Source organism: Oncorhynchus nerka, linkage group LG4 (genome assembly GCF_034236695.1).
Source record: "Oncorhynchus nerka isolate Pitt River linkage group LG4, Oner_Uvic_2.0, whole genome shotgun sequence".
Lineage (NCBI taxonomy): Eukaryota > Metazoa > Chordata > Actinopteri > Salmoniformes > Salmonidae > Oncorhynchus > Oncorhynchus nerka.
The window spans coordinates 6,476,871-6,499,370 of NC_088399.1; the positions used below are offsets into that span (position 1 = coordinate 6,476,871).

Consider the following 22,500-nt stretch of genomic DNA (forward strand, 5'->3'; position numbering starts at 1 on the left):
CAGTAACCACAGACCAGCCTTGGTCCCACAGTAACCACAGACCAGCCGTGGTCCCACAGTAACCACAGACCAGCCTTGGACCCACAGTAACCACAGACCAGCCGTGGTCCCACAGTAATCACAGACCAGCCTTGGTCCCACAGTAACCACAGACCAGCCGTGGTCCCACAGTAACCACAGACCAGCCGTGGTCCCACAGTAACCACAGACCAGCCGTGGTCCCACAGTAATCACAGACCAGCCGTGGTCCCACAGTAATCACAGACCAGCCGTGGTCCCACAGTAACCACAGACCAGCCTTGGTCCCACAGTAACCACAGACCAGCCGTGGTCCCACAGTAATCACAGACCAGCCGTGGTCCCACAGTAATCACAGACCAGCCGTGGTCCCACAGTAATCACAGACCAGCCGTGGTCCCACAGTAATCACAGACCAGCCGTGGTCCCACAGTAATCACAGACCAGCCGTGGTCCCACAGTAATCACAGACCAGCCGTGGTCCCACAGTAATCACAGACCAGCCGTGGTCCCACAGTAACCACAGACCAGCCTTGGTCCCACAGTAACCACAGACCAGCCGTGGTCCCACAGTAACCACAGACCAGCCTTGGTCCCACAGTAACCACAGACCAGCCGTGGTCCCACAGTAATCACAGACCAGCCTTGGTCCCACAGTAACCACAGACCAGCCGTGGTCCCACAGTAATCACAGACCAGCTGTGGTCCCACAGTAACCACAGACCAGCCTTGGTCCCACAGTAACCACAGACCAGCCTTGGTCCCACAGTAATCACAGACCAGCCGTGGTCCCACAGTAATCACAGACCAGCCGTGGTCCCACAGTAATCACAGACCAGCCGTGGTCCCACAGTAATCACAGACCAGCCGTGGTCCCACAGTAATCACAGACCAGCCGTAGTCCCACAGTAATCACAGACCAGCCGTGGTCCCACAGTAATCACAGACCAGCCGTGGTCCCACAGTAATCACAGACCAGCCGTGGTCCCACAGTAACCACAGACTAGCCTTGGTCCCACAGTAACCACAGACCAGCCGTGGTCCCACAGTAACCACAGACCAGCCTTGGTCCCACAGTAATCACAGACCAGCCGTGGTCCCACAGTAATCACAGACCAGCCTTGGTCCCACAGTAATCACAGACCAGCCTTGGTCCCACAGTAATCACAGACCAGCCTTGGTCCCCACAGTAATCACAGACCAGCCTTGGTCCCACAGTAATCACAGACCAGCCTTGGTCCCACAGTAATCACAGACCAGCCGTGGTCCCACAGTAACCACAGACCAGCCGTGGTCCCACAGTAACCACAGACCAGCCTTGGTCCCACAGTAACCACAGACCAGCCGTGGTCCCACAGTAATCACAAACCAGCCTTGGTCCCACAGTAATCACAGACCAGCCTTGTTCCCACAGTAACCACAGACCAGCCTTGGTCCCACAGTAATCACAGACCAGCCTTGGTCCCACAGTAATCACAGACCAGCCATGGTCCCACAGTAATCACAGACCAGCCTTGGTCCCACAGTAACCACAGACCAGCCTTGGTCCCACAGTAATCACAGACCAGCCTTGGTCCCACAGTAATCACAGACCAGCCTTGGTCCCACAGTAATCACAGACCAGCCTTGGTCCCACAGTAATCACAGACCAGCCTTGTCCCACAGGTCCCATAGTAATCACAGACCAGCCGTGGTCCCACAGTAACCACAGACCAGCCGTGGTCCCACAGTAACCACAGACCAGCCTTGGTCCCACAGTAACCACAGACCAGCCTTGGTCCCACAGTAATCACAGACCAGCCTTGGTCCCACAGTAATCACTTGGTCCCACAGTAATCACAGACCAGCCTTGGTCCCACAGTAATCACAGACCAGCCTTGGTCCCACAGTAACCACAGACCAGCCTTGGTCCCACAGTAACCACAGACCAGCCGTGGTCCCACAGTAACCACAGACCAGCCTTGTTCCCACAGTAACCACAGACCAGCCTTGGTCCCACAGTAATCACAGACCAGCCTTGGTCCCACAGTAATCACAGACCAGCCATGGTCCCACAGTAATCACAGACCAGCCTTGGTCCCACAGTAACCACAGACCAGCCTTGGTCCCATAGTAATCACAGACCAGCCGTGGTCCCACAGTAACCACAGACCAGCCGTGGTCCCACAGTAACCACAGACCAGCCTTGGTCCCACAGTAACCACAGACCAGCCTTGGTCCCACAGTAATCACAGACCAGCCTTGGTCCCACAGTAATCACTTGGTCCCACAGTAATCACAGACCAGCCTTGGTCCCACAGTAATCACAGACCAGCCTTGGTCCCACAGTAACCACAGACCAGCCTTGGTCCCACAGTAACCACAGACCAGCCGTGGTCCCACAGTAACCACAGACCAGCCTTGGACCCACAGTAACCACAGACCAGCCGTGGTCCCACAGTAATCACAGACCAGCCTTGGTCCCACAGTAACCACAGACCAGCCGTGGTCCCACAGTAACCACAGACCAGCCGTGGTCCCACAGTAACCACAGACCAGCCGTGGTCCCACAGTAATCACAGACCAGCCGTGGTCCCACAGTAATCACAGACCAGCCGTGGTCCCACAGTAACCACAGACCAGCCTTGGTCCCACAGTAACCACAGACCAGCCTTGGTCCCACAGTAATCACAGACCAGCCGTGGTCCCACAGTAATCACAGACCAGCCGTGGTCCCACAGTAATCACAGACCAGCCGTGGTCCCACAGTAATCACAGACCAGCCGTGGTCCCACAGTAATCACAGACCAGCCGTGGTCCCACAGTAATCACAGACCAGCCTTGGTCCCACAGTAATCACAGACCAGCCGTGGTCCCACAGTAACCACAGACCAGCCTTGGTCCCACAGTAACCACAGACCAGCCGTGGTCCCACAGTAACCACAGACCAGCCTTGGTCCCACAGTAACCACAGACCAGCCGTGGTCCCACAGTAATCACAGACCAGCCTTGGTCCCACAGTAACCACAGACCAGCCGTGGTCCCACAGTAATCACAGACCAGCTGTGGTCCCACAGTAACCACAGACCAGCCTTGGTCCCACAGTAACCACAGACCAGCCTTGGTCCCACAGTAATCACAGACCAGCCGTGGTCCCACAGTAATCACAGACCAGCCGTGGTCCCACAGTAATCACAGACCAGCCGTGGTCCCACAGTAATCACAGACCAGCCGTGGTCCCACAGTAATCACAGACCAGCCGTAGTCCCACAGTAATCACAGACCAGCCGTGGTCCCACAGTAATCACAGACCAGCCGTGGTCCCACAGTAATCACAGACCAGCCGTGGTCCCACAGTAACCACAGACTAGCCTTGGTCCCACAGTAACCACAGACCAGCCGTGGTCCCACAGTAACCACAGACCAGCCTTGGTCCCACAGTAATCACAGACCAGCCGTGGTCCCACAGTAATCACAGACCAGCCTTGGTCCCACAGTAATCACAGACCAGCCTTGGTCCCACAGTAATCACAGACCAGCCTTGGTCCCCACAGTAATCACAGACCAGCCTTGGTCCCACAGTAATCACAGACCAGCCTTGGTCCCACAGTAATCACAGACCAGCCGTGGTCCCACAGTAACCACAGACCAGCCGTGGTCCCACAGTAACCACAGACCAGCCTTGGTCCCACAGTAACCACAGACCAGCCGTGGTCCCACAGTAATCACAGACCAGCCTCGGTCCCACAGTAACCACAGACCAGCCTTGGTCCCACAGTAACCACAGACCAGCCGTGGTCCCACAGTAATCACAGACCAGCCTTGGTCCCACAGTAATCACAGACCAGCCGTGGTCCCACAGTAATCACAGACCAGCCGTGGTCCCACAGTAATCACAGACCAGCCGTGGTCCCACAGTAACCACAGACCAGCCGTGGTCCCACAGTAATCACAGACCAGCCTTGGTCCCACAGTAATCACAGACCAGCCGTGGTCCCACAGTAACCACAGACCAGCCTTGGTCCCACAGTAATCACAGACCAGCCGTGGTCCCACAGTAACCACAGACCAGCCTTGGTCCCACAGTAATCACAGACCAGCCGTGGTCCCACAGTAACCACAGACCAGCCTTGGTCCCACAGTAATCACAGACCAGCCGTGGTCCCACAGTAACCACAGACCAGCCTTGGTCCCACAGTAATCACAGACCAGCCTTGGTCCCACTGCTGGCAAAACGCATTAAAGTGCTGTCTGAATGAATGTTTACGCTCTGGCTTCTGCCTACCACCGCTCAGTCAGATACTTAGATACTTGTATGCTCAGTCAGATTATATGCAACGCAGGACACGCTAGATAATATCTAGTAATATCATCAACCATGTGTAGTTAACTAGTGATTATGATTGATTGATTGTTTTTTGTAAGATAAGTTTAATGCTAGCTAGCAACTTACCTTGGCTTACTGCATTCGCGTAACAGGCAGGCTCCTCGTGGAGTGCAACGAGAGGCAGGTGGTTAGAGCGTTGGACTAGTTAACTGTACGGTTGCAGGATTGGATCCCCCGAGCTGACAAGGTGAAAATCTGTCGTTCTGCCCCTGTACGGGGCAGTTAACCCACTGTTCCTAGGCCGTCATTGTAAATAAGAATTTGTTCTTAACTGACTTGCCTAGTTAAATAAAGGTAAAATAAATAAAAAATGTAGCAGTGAATTCACACTTCGGACTCTCCCTTTACGGTGGGCCCTTAATACGATCGGAATGGTCGTAAAAGTTGCGGAATGTAGAACAAAAGAAACAGATAGAAAAAGTCATCGATTTTAGTTTAATTTCAGAAAGCTACCTTGATTTGTTTGTTGAGTGAATATGCCTGATATGCCTAGTTCCCGTTCAACAAAATGGTTCGCTCCTACAGACAGCGAGTCACATAGCCGTGGCTTGCGATACAAAGCAGGCAGACAGGCATCAAGGCATTCAGTTACTGTTCGAGTGAATGTTAGAATGGGCAAAACGAGTGACCTAAGGGACCAAGAGCGTTGAATGCCTCGTAACCTCGGAAACGGACGGCCTCCTGAGCTTTTAACACACGACAGAGACTGATGTGAACAAACAAAACAACATCCAGTCAGCGGCAGTCCTCTGGGTAAAAACAGCTCGTTGATGAGAGGTGGAAGGAGAAGGGCAAGAACGGTGGAAGCTAACGGGCCGCCTACAGACAGGCAAATACAATAGTGGTGTGCAGAACGGCATCTCGGAAGGCTAGTCTGTCCTTGTCACAAAAGAGAGGAGAGAGAAAGAGAGGAGAGGAGAGAGAGACAGAAATAGAGAAAGAGAGGAGAGAGAGACAGAAAGAGAGAAAGAGAGGAGAGAGAGAGAGAGAAAGAGAGGAGAGAGAGAGAGAGAGAGAGAGGAGAGAGGAGAGAGAGAAAGAAAGGAGAGAGAAAAAGAGGAAGACAGAGACAGAGAAACAGAGAAAGAGAGGAGAGAGAAACATAGAAAGAGAGGAGAGAGAAAAAGAGAAAGACAGAGACAGAGAAACAGAGAAAGAGAGGAGAGAGAAACAGAGAAAGAGAGGAGAGAGAAAAAGAGAAAGACAGAGAGAGAAACAGAGAAAGAGAGGAGAGAGAGAGAGAGAAAGAAAGGAGAGAGAAAAAGAGGAAGACAGAGACAGAGAAACAGAGAAAGAGAGGAGAGAGAAACAGAGAAAGAGAGGAGAGAGAAAAAGAGAAAGACAGAGACAGAGAAACAGAGAAAGAGAGGAGAGAGAAACAGAGAAAGAGAGGAGAGAAACAGAAAGAGAGGAGAGAGAAACAGAGAAAGAGAGGAGAGAAACAGAAAGAGAGGAGAGAGAAACAGAGAAAAAGAGGAGAGAAACAGAAAGAGAGGAGAGAGAAACAGAGAAAGAGAGGAGAGAGAAACAGAGAAAGAGAGGAGAGAGAAACAGAGAAAGAGAGGAGAGAAACAGAGAGGAGAGAGAAACAGAGAAAGAGAGGAGAAAGAAAGGAGAGAGAAAAAGAGAAAGACAGAGACAGAGAAACAGAGAAAGAGAGGAGAGAGAGAGAGAGAAAGAAAGGAGAGAGAAAAAGAGAAAGACAGAGACAGAGAAACAGAGAAAGAGAGGAGAGAGAGAGAAAAAGAGAAAGAAAAAGCAGGAAGTCTTGTCTGTGTAAGAAAACGACACATTGGAAGCAGCCAACACAGAGCTGCAACCTGAGAGATGTGCTTGACTGTAAATGCTGAACACTTAACGGTGTGGAGGGCTGGCAAACAGCCCTTAACATCCAGCCTGTACTTTAATAGGTCAACTCAGACTCTAAGCACCCTATCCCCTACAGAGTGCACTACTTTAGACCAAGGCCCAATGGCACCCTATCCCCTACATAGTGCTCTACTTTAGACCAGGGCCCAATGGCACCCTATCCCCTACATAGTGCTCTACTTTAGACCAGGGCCCAATGGCACCCTATCCCCTACATAGTGCACTACATTAGACCAGGGCCCAATGGCACCCTATCCCCTACATAGTGCACTACATTAGACCAGGGCCCAATGGCACCCTATCCCCTACATAGTGCACTACTTTTGACCTTCAGCCTATGGGACTGTAGGGCAGTATAGTGCACAATATAGGCACTGGGGTGCCATTGGAGATGCATTCTCTGTCAGGGTTCATAGCGGAGTAGGTTCTACGAGAGAGAGGTAGTCGGTCAGGGGGAAAAGGCTTTTCTCTCGCTACCGCGACGACCTCAGTTTGAGGACCGAAACAAGAACAGATTTTAGGAGAACGAATAGAAATGTACGTATGCTTTGGCGTTGGTGTGTGTGTGTGTGTGCCTGCCTGTGAGTGTGTGTGTGTGTGTGTGTGTGTGCCTGCCTGTGGGTGTGTGTGTGGGTGTGGGTGTGTGTGTGACTGCCTGTGTGTGTGTGTGTGTGGGTGTGGGTGTGTGTGTGCCTGCCTGTGTGTGTGTGGGTGTGTGTGGTTGTGTGTGTGTGTGTGCCTGCCTGTGTGTGTGGGTGTGTGTGTGGGTGTGTGCCTGCCTGTGTGTGTGTGTGGGTGTGTGTGGGAGTGTGTGTATGTTTGTTGGTATGTGTGTGTGTGTGTGTGTGTGTGTGTGTGTGTGTGTGTTTGTGTGTGTGTGTGTGTGTATATGTGTGTGTGTGTGGTTGTGTGTAGATAGATGTTATAACCCCCTACAGTAGATAGAGGTTATAACCCCCTACAGTAGATAGAGGATATAACCCCTACAGTAGATAGAGGTTATAACCCCCTACAGTAGATATAGGTTATAACCCCCTACAGTAGATAGAGGTTATAACCCCTACAGTAGATAGAGGATATAACCCCTACAGTAGATAGAGGTTATAACCCCCTACAGTAGATAGAGGTTATAACCCCTACAGTAGATAGAGGTTATAACCCCCTACAGTAGATAGAGGATATAACCCCTACAGTAGATAGAGGTTATAACCCCCTACAGTAGATAGAGGTTATAACCCCCTACAGTAGATAGAGGATATAACCCCCTACAGTAGATAGAGGTTATAACCCCCTACAGTAGATAGAGGATATAACCCCCTACAGTAGATATAGGTTATAACCCCTACAGTAGATAGAGGTTATAACCCCCTACAGTAGATAGAGGATATAACCCCCTACAGTAGATAGATGATATAACCCCCTACAGTAGATAGAGGATATAACCCCCTACAGTAGATAGATGATATAACCCCCTACAGTAGATAGAGGTTATAACCCCCTACAGTAGATAGAGTTTATAACCCCCTACAGTAGATAGAGTTTATAACCCCCTACAGTAGATAGAGGATATAACCCTCTACAGTAGATAGAGGATATAACCCCCTACAGTAGATAGAGGTTATAACCCCTACAGTATATAGAGGTTATAACCCCCTACAGTAGATAGAGGTTATAACCCCTACAGTAGATAGAGGTTATAACCCCCTACAGTAGCAGTCATCTGATGGTCAGAGACAGAGACATCGGTGGTTTTATATGACTTTAGAGACATACGGCTCTGACACAGATCTCAGCCGTAGAGAGAAAAACAGCTGACTCTTGTCACAAGAGTAAGTAAGAGGCTTTTAAAACCTCTATATATAAACCTCTATAACACTATGAACGCAAAACCCATGCAACTGGCATGTAGGCCTCTACGTCAAACACACAGTACACACGCAGAGAATGTACGCACGCACACACACACACACACACACACACACACACACACACACTTGTCATACGTCAGGCTGAGAGTCCAGTATGTGGAACGCATACGGCAAGGCAACTCAGCAGTGTTCTTTTGTGAGTACTGTACCGTAGAAGTGAGAGAGAGAGAGAGAGAGAGAGAGAGAGAGGGAGAGAGAGAGAGAGAGAGAGAGAGAGAGAGAGGGGGAGAGAGAGAGGGGGGAGAGAGAGAGAGAGAGAGGGGGAGAGAGAGAGAGAGAGAGAGAGAGAGAGAGAGAGAGAGAGAGGGGGAGAGAGAGAGAGAGAGAGAGAGAGAGAGAGAGAGAGAGAGAGAGAGAGAGAGAGAGAGGGGAGAGAGAGAGAGAGAGAGAGAGAGAGAGAGAGAGAGAGAGAGAGAGAGAGAGAGAGAGAGAGAGAGAGGGAGAGAGAGAGAGAGAGAGAGAGAGAGAGAGAGAGAGAGAGAGAGAGAGAGAGAGAGAGAGAGAGAGGAGAGAGAGAGAGAGGGGAGAGAGAGAGAGAGAGAGAGAGAGAGAGAGAGGGGAGAGAGAGAGAGAGAGAGGGGAGAGAGAGAGAGAGAGGGGGAGAGAGAGAGAGAGAGAGAGAGAGAGAGAGAGAGGGGGGACGGGACTCCTGCCCTAAGAGCAGTACCAGAATCCCAGGTGAAATATCTTAGGATTTATGAAGTTAAAAAGCTGTGTTTACTCACTCTGAGCAGTTGCAGGGTATTTAAAAATGCTCAAATTAACTTAAATACTCAACCACCAAAATAATACCTAAATTCTTCATGCATATCCCAAAATATAGTGTGGTGTTTTTTCTGTTGCCAATAACAGCGCAGTGTGGTATTTGCAGTAATGAATATATTTAATTTACCTGATGACACCCGTGTAAGTTGGAGTCTCTTCCATAGGAGTAGGATCCTCTCTCTGTTTTACCTGAGGGAAGAGAAGAGAGAAATGTTTTTCCTCAAAAACCTCTTAAATCCAACATATCATGACACAAACCCAAAAGATAAACGACTTTGCATTTAGAGTAATTGTACTAGGAATCTCTAGTCTTAATTTCCTACCGCGTTGTATATACGATCAAACAAGACATCTGTTATGCTGTAGATTTCTCACACACACACAGGCAGCATTAAGATCTGGGTTCTGTATCACTGTCTCTTTTATAAAACGGTTACATCTTAAGACCTTTGTGCAAACTGTATATGTTTCCAAGATGCATGACTCCCGTAGCGGAGGGAGAAAACAGACACGTCTGGAACAAAGAGCCTCTATGAACTAAAGGTTAACAACAGACACGTCTGGAACAAAGAGCCTATATGAACTAAAGGTTAACAACAGACACGTCTGGAACAAAGAGCCTATATGAACTAAAGGTTAACAACAGACACGTCTGGAACAAAGAGCCTATATGAACTAAAGGTTAACAACAGACACGTCTGGAACAAAGAGCCTATATGAACTAAAGGTATGTAAAGGTTAACAACAGGACAAGATTAAAGACAAGAAAATATTGGAACCCAGAAGAAAATGTTGATTTGATTTGCTAACTTCATTTTTCACGAACAGTCTGACCAGACTCAAGAGTACTGTACACAACAGTATGTGATTTCACTAACAGTCTGACAAGACTAAAGAGTACTGTACACAACAGTATGTGATTTCACTAAGAGTCTGACAAGACTAAAGAGTACTGTACACAACAGTATGTGATTTCACTAAGAGTCTGACAAGACTAAAGAGTACTGTACACAACAGTATGTGATTTCCTCAGACAGCTTAAGATAGCCTGGCTAAAGCACGGTGAGCACAGCATTCAGTCTGGTTCAACCAGGCTAAGTTTAGGAGGCAAGTTGAATGGAAAACCAAGCAGCCGTACAACATAAGACTATAGTGAAATAATGTGGTTTGAGCTGCACTAAGAGGACTGACTCACTCCAGTACTCAACACAGCTCCTCAATATGGTCGGGTGGTATGCAGATGTGCATACCGCCATACCGTTTCTGTACCATACCGGGGTATACGGTATTACTGAATGTGCACAGAAGGGGGCGCTATTTCTTTTAAGCAACAGGGATCTTGATCCAAGAGGGGATGGAATGTCTGCTGTAACCAAGAAGTTTGATCTTCACAACCAAATGCATAGCTGGAGCTCTGGGATGGAGCCCTGAGCTGGGGCCCTAAGATGGAGCACTGAGCTGGAGCCCTGAGCTGGGGCCCTAAGATGGAGCACTGAGCTGGAGCCCTGAGCTGGAGCCCTGAGCTGGAGCCCTGAGATGGAGCCCTGAGCTGGAGCCCTGAGATGGAGCCCTGAGCTCGAGCCCTCAGCTGGAGCCCTGAGATGGAGCCCTGAGATGGAGCCCTGAGCTGGAGCCCTGAGATGGAGCCCTGAGCTGGAGCCCTGAGATGGAGCCCTGAGATGGAGCCCTGAGATGGAGCTCTGGGATGGAGCCCTGAGATGGAGCCCTGAGATGGAGCCCTGAGATGAAGCTCTGAGATGGAGCCCTGAGCTGGAGCCTTGAGCTGGGGCCATAAGATGGAGCCCTGAGCTGGAGCCCTGAGATGAAGCCCTGAGATGGAGCCTTGAGATGGAGCCCTGAGCTGGGGCCATGAGATGGAGCCCTGAGATGGAGCCCTGAGATGGAGCCCTGAGATGGAGCCCTGAGATGAAGCTCTGAGATGGAGCCCTGAGCTGGAGCCTTGAGCTGGGGCCATAAGATGGAGCCCTGAGCTGGAGCCCTGAGATGAAGCCCTGAGATGGAGCCCTGAGATGGAGCCCTGAGCTGGGGCCATGAGATGGAGCCCTGAGATGGAGCCCTGAGATGGAGCTCTGAGCTGGAGCCCTGAGATGGAGCCCTGAGATGGAGCTCTGAGATGGAGCCCTGAGCTAGAGCCCTGAGCTGGAGCCCTGAGCTGGAGCCCTGAGATGGAACACTGAGATGGAGCTCTGAGATGGAGCCCTGAGATGGAGCCCTGAGTTGGAGCCCTGAGTTGGAGCCCTGAGATGGAGCTCTGAGCTGGAGCCCTGAGCTGGATATAATTGATTTGACACATCTAAGATTTTCTCATAGTTACAATGCCTTCAGAAAGAATTTAAAATGGATACAACTGAGATTCTGTGACACTGATATATACACACAATACCCCATAATGTCAAAGTGGAATTTTGCTTGTACAACATTTTAGAAATGTATAAAAAAATGAAAACTATTCAACCTCTTTGTTATGACAAGCCTAAATAAGTTCAGGAGTAAAATGTGCTTAAGAAGTCACATAATAAATTGCATGGACTCACTCTGTGTGCAATAACAGGGATTAACATGATTTCTGAGTGACTACCCCATCTCTGTACCCCACACATACAATTATCTGTAAGGTCCCTCAGTGGATCAGTGCATTTCAAACACAGATTCAACAACAAAGCCCAGGGAGGTTTTCCAATGCCTCGTAAAGAAGGGCACCTATTGATAGATGGGTAAACACTTAAAAAGCAGACATTGAATATTCCTTTGAGCATGGTAAAGTTAGTAATTACACCTTGGATGGTCTATGTGATGTTATTAATTACAGTTTATTATTAATTATTAATTACACTTTGGATGGTGTATCAATACACCCAGTCAATACAAAGATACAGGTGTCCTTCCTGACTCAGTTGCCGGAGAGCAAGGAAACCACTCAGGGATTTCACCATGAGGCCAATGGTGACTTTAAAACAGTTACAGAGTTTAATGGCTGTGATAGGAGAAGACTAAGGATGGATCAACAACATTGTAGTTAATCCACAATACTAACCTAAATGGACAGAGTGAAAAGAAGGAAGCCTGTACAGAATACACATATTCCAGAAACATACTTCCTGTTTGCAACAAGGAACTAAAGTAATACAGCAACAAATGTCGCAAAGGAATGTACTTTATGTCCCGAATACAAAGTGCTATGTTTGGGGCAAATCCGACACAACACATCACTGAGTACCACTCTTCATATTTTCAAGCATGGTGGCTGCATCATGTTATGGGTATGCTTGTCATAGGCAAGGACTAGAGAGTTTTCTTTAGGATCAAAAGAAACGTACAGGCAAAATCCTAGACGACAACCTGGTTCAGTCTGTTTTCCAACAGACACTGGGAGACAAATTCACCTTTCAGCAGGACAATAACCTAAAACACAAGGCCAAATATACACTGGAGTTGCTTACCAAGACAACGTTGAATGTTCCTGAGTGGCCTAGTTACAGTTTTGACTTAAATCGGCTTGAAAATATATGGCAAGACCTGAAAATGGCTGACTAGCAATGATCAACAATCAACTTAACAGAGCGTGAAAAACTTCACAAAGAATAATGGGCCAATATTGTACAATCCAGGTGTGCAGAGCTCTTAGAGACTCAGAAACTCAGCTGTGATCGTTGCCAAAATGTGCTTCTATTCAGGGGGTGTGAATACTTACATAAATTAAAAATGTCTGAATTAAATTGTCAATAAATGATCTAAAAATGTATAAAAACATGTTTCCACTTTGTCATCACGTGGTATTGTGTGTAGATGGGTGAGGAAAGGAAAAACATACTGTGTATTTAAATCCATGACACAACAAAATGTGGAATAAGTCAAAGGGGTATGAATATTCTGTGAAGGCCCCGTATACTTAACTTATAGTTATAAGCAGGGGTGTAGCATGCAGTGAGACGAGGGTGAATACCCCCCCCCCCCCCCCCCCTCCCTAAATAAAAAATACACAAAAGACGGTATTGAAAATCATTCCTTCTGTATTACAAAATATCCCGGTAAACGGTATAAATTGTATATTGCCAAAGCCTACTCCTCAACAACAGACACTGCAGTACTCAACACAGCTCCTCCACAACAGACACTGCAGTACTCAACACAGCTCCTCCACAACAGACACTGCAGTATTCAACACAGCTCCTCCACAACAGACACCAATAGTGTTAGTAATTATATGCCTATACCAGACCATGGTCGGCTGGGTTACAACTTCCTAACCATCCTCAGCTCAGCTTTGCAGGGCCAGGCTCGGACAGCAGCCAGCTATAGACTATAATCTTGGCACACACACAAAGACGCCCACACACTCACTCACTCACTCACTCACTCACTCACTCACTCACTCACTCACTCACTCACCACTCACTCACACACACACACACACACACACACACACACACACACACACACACACACACACACACACACACACACACACACACACACACACACACACACACACACACACACACACACACACACGCCACACACTCAGACGGTGTACACACACATGAACCGTACACAATACACACAAACATAAGCTAGCATAAATCCACCATTGACATTGTAAACACCTCAGGCAAATGTAATTACTTTTACTGTTTTGTTATTAACATCCTGTTCAATACATTATCGTAGCATTGTTGCTAACATCCATTTAAATACATTATCGTAGCATTGTTGCTAACATCCATTTAAATACATTATCGTAGTATTGTTGCTAACACCCATTTAAATACATTATCGTATCATTGTTACTAACACCCATTTAAATGCATTATCGTAGCATTGTTGCTAACATCCATTTAAATACATGATCATAGTATTGTAAACAAACACCCATTTAAATACATTATCATAGTATTGTTGCTAACACCAATTTAAATACATTTAAATACATGATCGTATCAGTGTTACTAACACCACTTTAACGACATTATCATAGTATTGTTACCACCATCTATTTAATGCATTATCATATCAGTGTTACTAACACCCATTTAAATACATGATCATAGTATTGTAAACTAACACCCATTTAAATACATGATCATAGTATTGTAAACTAACACCCATTTAAATACATTATCATAGTATTGTAAACGAACACCCATTTAAATACATTATCATAGTATTGTAAACAAACACCCATTTAAATACATTATCATAGTACTGTAAACTAACACTAATTTAAATACATTATCATAGTATTGTAAACTAACACTCATTTAAATACATTATCATAGTATTGTAAACGAACACCCATTTAAATGCATTATCATAGTACTGTAAACTAACACTAATTTAAATACATTATCATAGTACTGTAAACTAACACTCATTTAAATACATTATCATAGTATTGTAAACTAACACTCATTTAAATACATTATCATAGTACTGTAAACAAACACCCATTTAAATGCATTATCATAGTACTGTAAACTAACACTCATGTAAATACATTATCATAGTATTGTAAACTAACACTCATTTAAATACATTATCATAGTATTGTAAACGAACACCCATTTAAATGCATTATCATAGTACTGTAAACTAACATTCATTTAAATACATTATCATAGTACTGTAAACTAACACTCATTTAAATACATTATCATAGTATTGTAAACTAACACTCATTTGAATACATTATCATAGTACTGTAAACAAGCACCCATTTAAATGCATTATCATAGTACTGTAAACTAACACTCATTTAAATACATTATCATAGTATTGTTACTAACCTCCCGTCCGATACATTATCGTATCATTGTTACTAACATGCATTTAAATACATTATCACAGCATTGTTGCTAACGCCCATTTAAATACATTATCACAGCATTGTTGCTAACACCCATTTAAATACACACACACACACACACACACACACACACACACACACACACACACACACACACACACACACACACACACACACACACACACACACACAGCAAAAATCCCTGGTATTTTAATTTAGTTGTGAGAGTACCTTAGGATTTAAGGATTGGAATTACAAGAGAAGAGAACAGGACAGAACAGGATCAGGTCAGGGAAGGGAACAAGGCCCTGAGTCACATACATCCTGCAGGATGACACACACACACACACACACACACACACACACACACACACACACACACACACACACACACACACACACACACACACACACAATCATGTTTAAATCTATTCTACAATATATCGACTGTATTTAGAGAACGTCCTTTTCACCATCTCCACCAGGAATGAAAATGGCTGCTTTTCAATGAAAGAAACAAAAGTCTAACAGCGTTATTACTGTGTGAACAATGTTCTTTTCTTCACCGGTTTTTGCCCTGGTGTTATAGCCTGCTAGGCTGCCACCTCTCCTCAGAACACCTGATAATCACCTGAACAGGGACTCAGGAAGTAGAAATGAACTACATTGCTGTGACCATGCGTATAGACACACACAAGAACACATACTGGACCCACTTTAAAGGCCATTGTAATCTACCGTAGTTCATAAACTAGGTGGTTAAAAGCCCTGAATGCTGATTGGTTGAAAGCCGTGGTTTATCACGGGTATGACAAAACATTTAATTTGTAGTCCTCTAATTACAGTTTATAAAGAGCAATAAGGGGGTTTGTGGTATATAGCCAATATACCACAAACACACAATGTGTGTGTGTATATAGCCAATATACCACGGCTAAGGGCTGTGTCCAGGCACTCAGTGTTGTGTCGTGCCCAAGAACAGCTCTTAGCCCGTAGTATATTGGCCATATACCACACCCCCTCCGTGCCTTATTGCTTAAAAATGTATGACTCTAACAACACATTGTTATGGTACATTTATTAACCTATATATAACATTAGACTCTGGAGTTAGGGATTAGGAGTTAGGGATTAGGGGTTAGGAGTTCGGGTTAGTGGTTAGGGGTTAGGGATTAGGAGTTAGGGGTTAGGGGTTTGGAGTTAGAGGTTAAGGTTAGGGGTTTGGAGTTAGGGGTTAAGGTTAGGTGTTTGGAGTTAGGGGTTAAGGTTAGGGGTTAGGAGTTAGGGGTTAAGGTCAGGGGTTAGGAGTTAGGGGTTAAGGTTAGGGGTTAGGGATTAGGGGTTAGGAGTTAGGGGTTAAGGTTAGGGAATAGGAGTTAGGGGTTAAGGTTAGGGTTAGGAGTTAGGGTTAAGGTTAGGGATAGGAGTTAGGGGTTAGGGGTTAGGTTAGGGTTAAGGTTAGGGATAGGAGTTAGGGGTTAAGGTTAGGGTTTAGGTTAGGGGTTAGTTAGGGGTTAGTTAGGGGTTAAGATTAGGGTTAAGGTTAGGGATAGGAGTTAGGGATTAAGGTTAGGGGTTAAGGTTAGGGATTAGGGGTTAGTTAGGTTAAGGTTAGGGATTAGGGGTTAGTTAGGGGTTAAGGTTAGGGTTAAGGTTAGGGGGATTAGGGGTTAAGGTTAGGGGGGTTAAGTTAGGGATTAAGGTTAGGGTTAGGTTTAGGGATTAGGAGTTAGGGGTTAAGATTAGGGTTAAGGTTAGGGATTAGGGTTAAGGTTAGGGATTAGGGGTTAGGTTAGGGATTAGGGGTTAGGGGTTAAGGTTAGGGATTAGGGGTTTAGGGTTAGGGTTTAGGGATTAGGGTTAGGTTAGGGATTAGGGGTTAAGATTAGGGATTAGGGTTAAGGTTAGGATTAGGGTTAAGGTTAGGATTAGGGTTAAGGCCAGGATTAGGATTAGGGTTAGGGGTTAGGTTAGGATTAGGGTTAAGGTTAGGGATTAGGGGTTAAGGTTAGGGATTAGGGGTTAAGGTTAGGGATTAGGGTTAGGTTAGGGATTAGGGGTTAAGGTTAGGGATTAGGGGTTAAGGTTAGGGATTAGGGGTTAAGGTTAGGGATTAGGGGTTAAGGTTAGGGATTAGGGGTTAAGGTTAGGGATTAGGGGTTAGGTTAGGGATTAGGGGTTAAGGATTAGGGATTAGGGGGATTAGGGGGATTAGGGATTAGGGGTTAAGGTTAGGGATTAGGGGTTAGGGATTAGGGGTTAGGTTAGGGTTAGGGGTTAGGGATTAGGGGTTAAGGTTAGGGATTAGGGGTTAAGGTTAGGGATTAGGGGTTAAGGTTAGGGATTAGGGGTTAAGGTTAGGGATTAGGGGTTAAGGTTAGGGATTAGGGGTTAGGTTACTGCAAATACAAAACAACATTCTCATGGTTTTTCTTTTTCTGTTTGTCTTCTTTTTGTCCCTTTCTTTATAGTTTTCTTTTTCTTTACAGCAACAATTATATACATATATTTTTTGAACCTAAACTCATGATCTGAAAATCCTAATTACCTTGTTTTTCATAACAAACTCCCATTAAATAATTGTCAGTGTAGGATTGATTAGTTTTGGCAAAACAATATTTTTTCATCTAAGAAACACTTTGGATGTGAAAAAGAAATGTATGCAACACATTAATGTAATCAGTACCCATAATGCTCTGTTCAGGCTGTTTCAATAAATAGACGATACAGATCTAACAGCTCAAATGACCCCAATCTCAACTAGTACCAGTCCTTCAAACTGATAGTCGTCTATCGTCAACACTCAGCAAACACGACGCGCACGCCGCGACTAAATATTCCTCGGTGAGAGCGAAAAGGTTTTCTCTCTCTGCCTCTATATACCGTAAACTGTGCCAAGACGTCGCTGTCAGATGTGGCAGAACTAACATGTGCCAGTCTGCCAGTCCAGGGGCACAGACACAGTACTGTAGATAGTAACCCCAGAGACAGACCCAGTCCAGGGGCACAGACACAGTACTGTAGAGAGGGACAGACTACACCCCTGGGGCAGAACAGAGAGGGACAGACTATACCCCTGGGGCAGAACAGAGAGGGACAGACTATACGCCTGGGGAAGAACGGAGAGGGACAGACTACCCCTGGGGCAGAACAGAGAGGGACAGACTACCCCTGGGGCAGAACAGAGAGGGACAGACTATACCCCTGGGGCAGAACAGAGAATGACAGACTATACGCCTGGGGAAGAACGGAGAGGGACAGACTACCCCTGGGGCAGAACAGAGAGGGACAGACTACCCCTGGGGCAGAACAGAGAGGGACAGACAGAAGGATAATGTATGTTTACTATATACTAGAATGATAATGTCAGTACCTATATACTAGAAGGATCATGTCGGTTTACTCTATACTAGAAGGATAATGTATAGTTACTATATACTAGAATGATAATGTATGTTTACCATATACTAGAAGGATAATGACTGTTTACTATATACTAGAATGATAATGTATGCACACTATATACTAGGGTGATAATGTATGTTTACTACATACTAGTATGTTCACTATATACTAGGGTGATAATGTATGTTTACTACATACTAGTATGTTCACTATATACTAGAAGGATAATGTATGTTTACTACATACTAGTATGTTCACTATATACTAGAATGATAATGTATGTTTACTATATACTAGAAGGATAATGAATGTTTACCACATACTAGAAGGATCATGTGTGTTTACTCTATAGTATAATGATAATGTATGTGTACTACATACTAGTATGTTCACTATATACTAGGGTGATAATGTATGTTTACTACATACTAGTATGTTCACTATATACTAGGGTGATAATGTATGTTTACTACATACTAGTATGTTCACTATATACTAGAAGGATAATGTATGTTTACTACATACTAGTATGTTCACAATATACTAGAAGGATAATGTATGTTTACTACATACTAGTATGTTCACTATATACCAGAAGGATAATGTATGTCTACTATATACTAGAATGATAATGTATGTTTACCACATACTAGAATGATAATGTGTGTTTACTATATACTAGAAGGATCATGTATGTTCACTATATACTAGAAGGATAATGTATGTTTACTATATACCAGTATGTTTACTATATACTAGAAGGATCATGTCTGTTTACTACATACTAGTATGTTCACTATATACTAGAAGGATAATGTATGTTTACTATATACCAGTATGTTCACTATATACTATATACTAGAAGGATAATGTATGTTCACTATATACTAGAAGGATTGTGTATGTTTACTACATACTAGTATGTTCACGATATACTAGAATGATAATGTATGTTTACTATATACTAGAAGGATAATGTATGTTTACTACATACTAGTATGTTCACTATATACTAGAATGATAATGTATGTTCACTATATACTAGAAGGATAATGTATAATGTATGTCTAATATATACTATAATTTTTAATTTTACCTTTATTTAACCAGGCAAGTCAGTTAAGAACACATTCTTATTTTCAACGACGGCCTGGGAACAGTGGGTTAACTGCCTGTTCAAGGGCAGAACGACAGATTTGTACCTTGTCAGCTCGGGGGTTTGAACTCGCAACCTTGAACTCGTTACTAGTCCAACGCTCTAACCACTAGGCTACGCTGCCGCCCCAATGATAATGTATGTTTACTATATACTATAATGATCATGTATGTTTACCACATACTAGAAGGATAATGCATGTTTACTATATACTAGAAGGATAATGCATGTTTACTATATACCAGTATGTTCACTATATATTAGAATGTTCACTATATACTAGTAAGTTCACTACATACTAGAAGGATAATGTATGTTTACTATATACTAGAAGGATCATGCATGTTTACTACATACTTGTATGTTCACTATATACTAGAAGGATCATGTATGTTCACTATATACTAGAAGGATAATGTATGTTTACTACATACTAGAATGATAATGTATGTTTACTACATACTAGTATGTTCACTATATACTAGAAGGATCATGTATGTTTACTACATACTAGTATGTTCACTATATACTAGAAGGATAATGTATGTTTACTACATACTAGTATGTTCACTATATACTAGAAGGAAAATGCATGTTCACTATATACTAGAATGATAATGTATGTTTACTACATACTAGAAGGATCGTGTCTGTTCACTATATACTAGAAGGATAATGTATGTTTACTATATACTAGCATGATAATGTCTGTTCACTATATACTAGAAGGATCATGTCTGTTCACTATATACTAGAAGGATCATGTATGTTTACTATATACTACTATGTTCACTATATACTAGAAGGATAATGTATGTTCACTACATACTAGAAGAATCATGTCTGTTTACTACATACTAGTATGTTCACTATATACTAGAATGATAATGTATGTTCACTATATACTAGAAGGATAATGTCTGTTCACTATATACTAGAAGGATAATGTCTGTTTACTACATACTATATTTTTCGGGGGGTTTTGTCCTGCGACCAGACAACAAGACGTCTTTCTAGTAACCCGTGTACTTTACACAGACTTCCCTGCTTTTGAATGATCCTGTTAGGTATGTGATCTGCATGTCCCCCTCTTTGGCCCTGGGTCTGAAGGGGGGATTGTGTGCCTCTCTCTGTTTCCTCGGTGCCTTAGGTTGAACTGGGAATCCGCTGTTGCCTTTGAGTCAGACTGAAAATCTGCTCTTCCCTGGGTAAAGACTTGGAATCCTGCTCCACGGCCAAGATCCTCTATATGCTTCATAGCGAGGCCCTCAAAGCCACCGTCTTGTCACACTAGCCCCTGGAAAATCATCTTTTACATAAGGAGATGAGGGAAGACTTGCACGTAAACGGTAAAACGACAATGTTCACCGCCTCGGGACAAGTGAGGATTTGTGGAAGAAAACGCAATGAAACCAGGCTATACATTTCTTTTGTATAGCCTAGACTAAACTATATGATTTGTGTGGCTGAAAACACATGGCAAAACACTAGGCTATACTATTTGTCTGCTGTACACTGAGTTAGGTGGACAGGTTTAGTTTATTTTGTAAATTGTTAAATTAAAACCTGAATATAAACTGGTGATGTAATGAAACATTTAGCAATACCTTCCTAAACTAGACTGGAATGTCAGACGCTACGTAATACCTTCCTAAACTAGACTGGAATTACAGACGCTACGTAATACCTTCCTAAACTAGACTGGAATTACAGACGCTACGTAATACCTTCCTAAACTAGACTGGAATAACAGACGCTACGTAATACCTTCCTAAACTAGACTGGAATTACAGACGCTACGTAATACCTTCCTAAACTAGACTGGAATTACAGACGCTACGTAATACCTTCCTAAACTAGACTGGAATTACAGACGCTACGTAATACCTTCCTAAACTAGACTGGAATTACAGACGCTACGTAATACCTTCCTAAACTAGACTGGAATTACAGACGCTACGTAATACCTTCCTAAACTAGACTGGAATGTCAGACGCTACGTAATACCTTCCTAAACTAGACTGTGGAATTACAGACGCTACGTAATACCTTCCTAAACTAGACTGGAATGACAGACGCTACGTAATACCTTCCTAAACTAGACTGGAATGTCAGACGCCCTTCCTAAACTAGACTGGAATTACAGACGCTACGTAATACCTTCCTAAACTAGACTGGAATGTCAGACGCTACGTAATACCTTCCTAAACTAGACTGGAATGTCAGACGCTACGCCTTCCTAAACTACTGGAATGTTCCCTAAACTAGACTGGAATGTCAGACGCTACGTAATACCTTCCTAAACTAGACTGGAATGTCAGACGCTACGTAATACCTTCCTAAACTAGACTGGAATGTCAGACGCTACGTAATACCTTCCTAAACTAGACTGGAATTACAGACGCTACGTAATACCTTCCTAAACTAGACTGGAATTACAGACGCTACGTAATACCTTCCTAAACTAGACTGGAATGTCAGACGCTACGTAATACCTTCCTAAACTAGACTGGAATTACAGACGCTACGTAATACCTTCCTAAACTAGACTGGAATTACAGACGCTACGTAATACCTTCCTAAACTAGACTGGAATTACAGACGCTACGTGATACCTTCCTAAACTAGACTGGAATTACAGACGCTACGTAATACCTTCCTAAACTAGACTGGAATTACAGACGCTACGTAATACCTTCCTAAACTAGACTGGAATTACAGACGCTACGTAATACCTTCCTAAACTAGACTGGAATTACAGACGCTACGTAATACCTTCCTAAACTAGACTGGAATTACAGACGCTACGTAATACCTTCCTAAACTAGACTGGAATTACAGACGCTACGTGATACCTTCCTAAACTAGACTGGAATTACAGACGCTACGTAATACCTTCCTAAACTAGACTGGAATTACAGACGCTACCTAATACCTTCCTAAACTAGACTGGAATTACAGACGCTACATAATACCTTCCTAAACTAGACTGGAATTACAGACGCTACATAATACCTTCCTAAACTAGACTGGAATTACAGACGCTACGTAACACCTTCCTAAACTAGACTGGAATTACAGACGCTACGTAATACCTTCCTAAACTAGACTGGAATAACAGACGCTACGTAATACCTTCCTAAACTAGACTGGAATTACAGACGCTACA

At 44.3% G+C, this 22,500-nt stretch overlaps 1 protein-coding gene across 7 annotated transcripts in view; it reads right to left on the minus strand.

Annotated features, from left to right (window-relative positions):
* LOC115125242 (transcription factor 4-like) overlaps positions 1-22,500 on the minus strand; it is a 474,956-nt gene that overhangs the window by 249,444 nt on the left and 203,012 nt on the right. For all 7 annotated transcript variants that reach the window (XM_065017185.1, XM_065017183.1, XM_065017182.1 and 4 more), the window contains one exon: positions 9,074-9,135. In XM_065017185.1, coding sequence (XP_064873257.1) covers positions 9,074-9,135 — 62 coding nt within the window. The remainder of the gene's footprint in view (positions 1-9,073; positions 9,136-22,500) is intronic.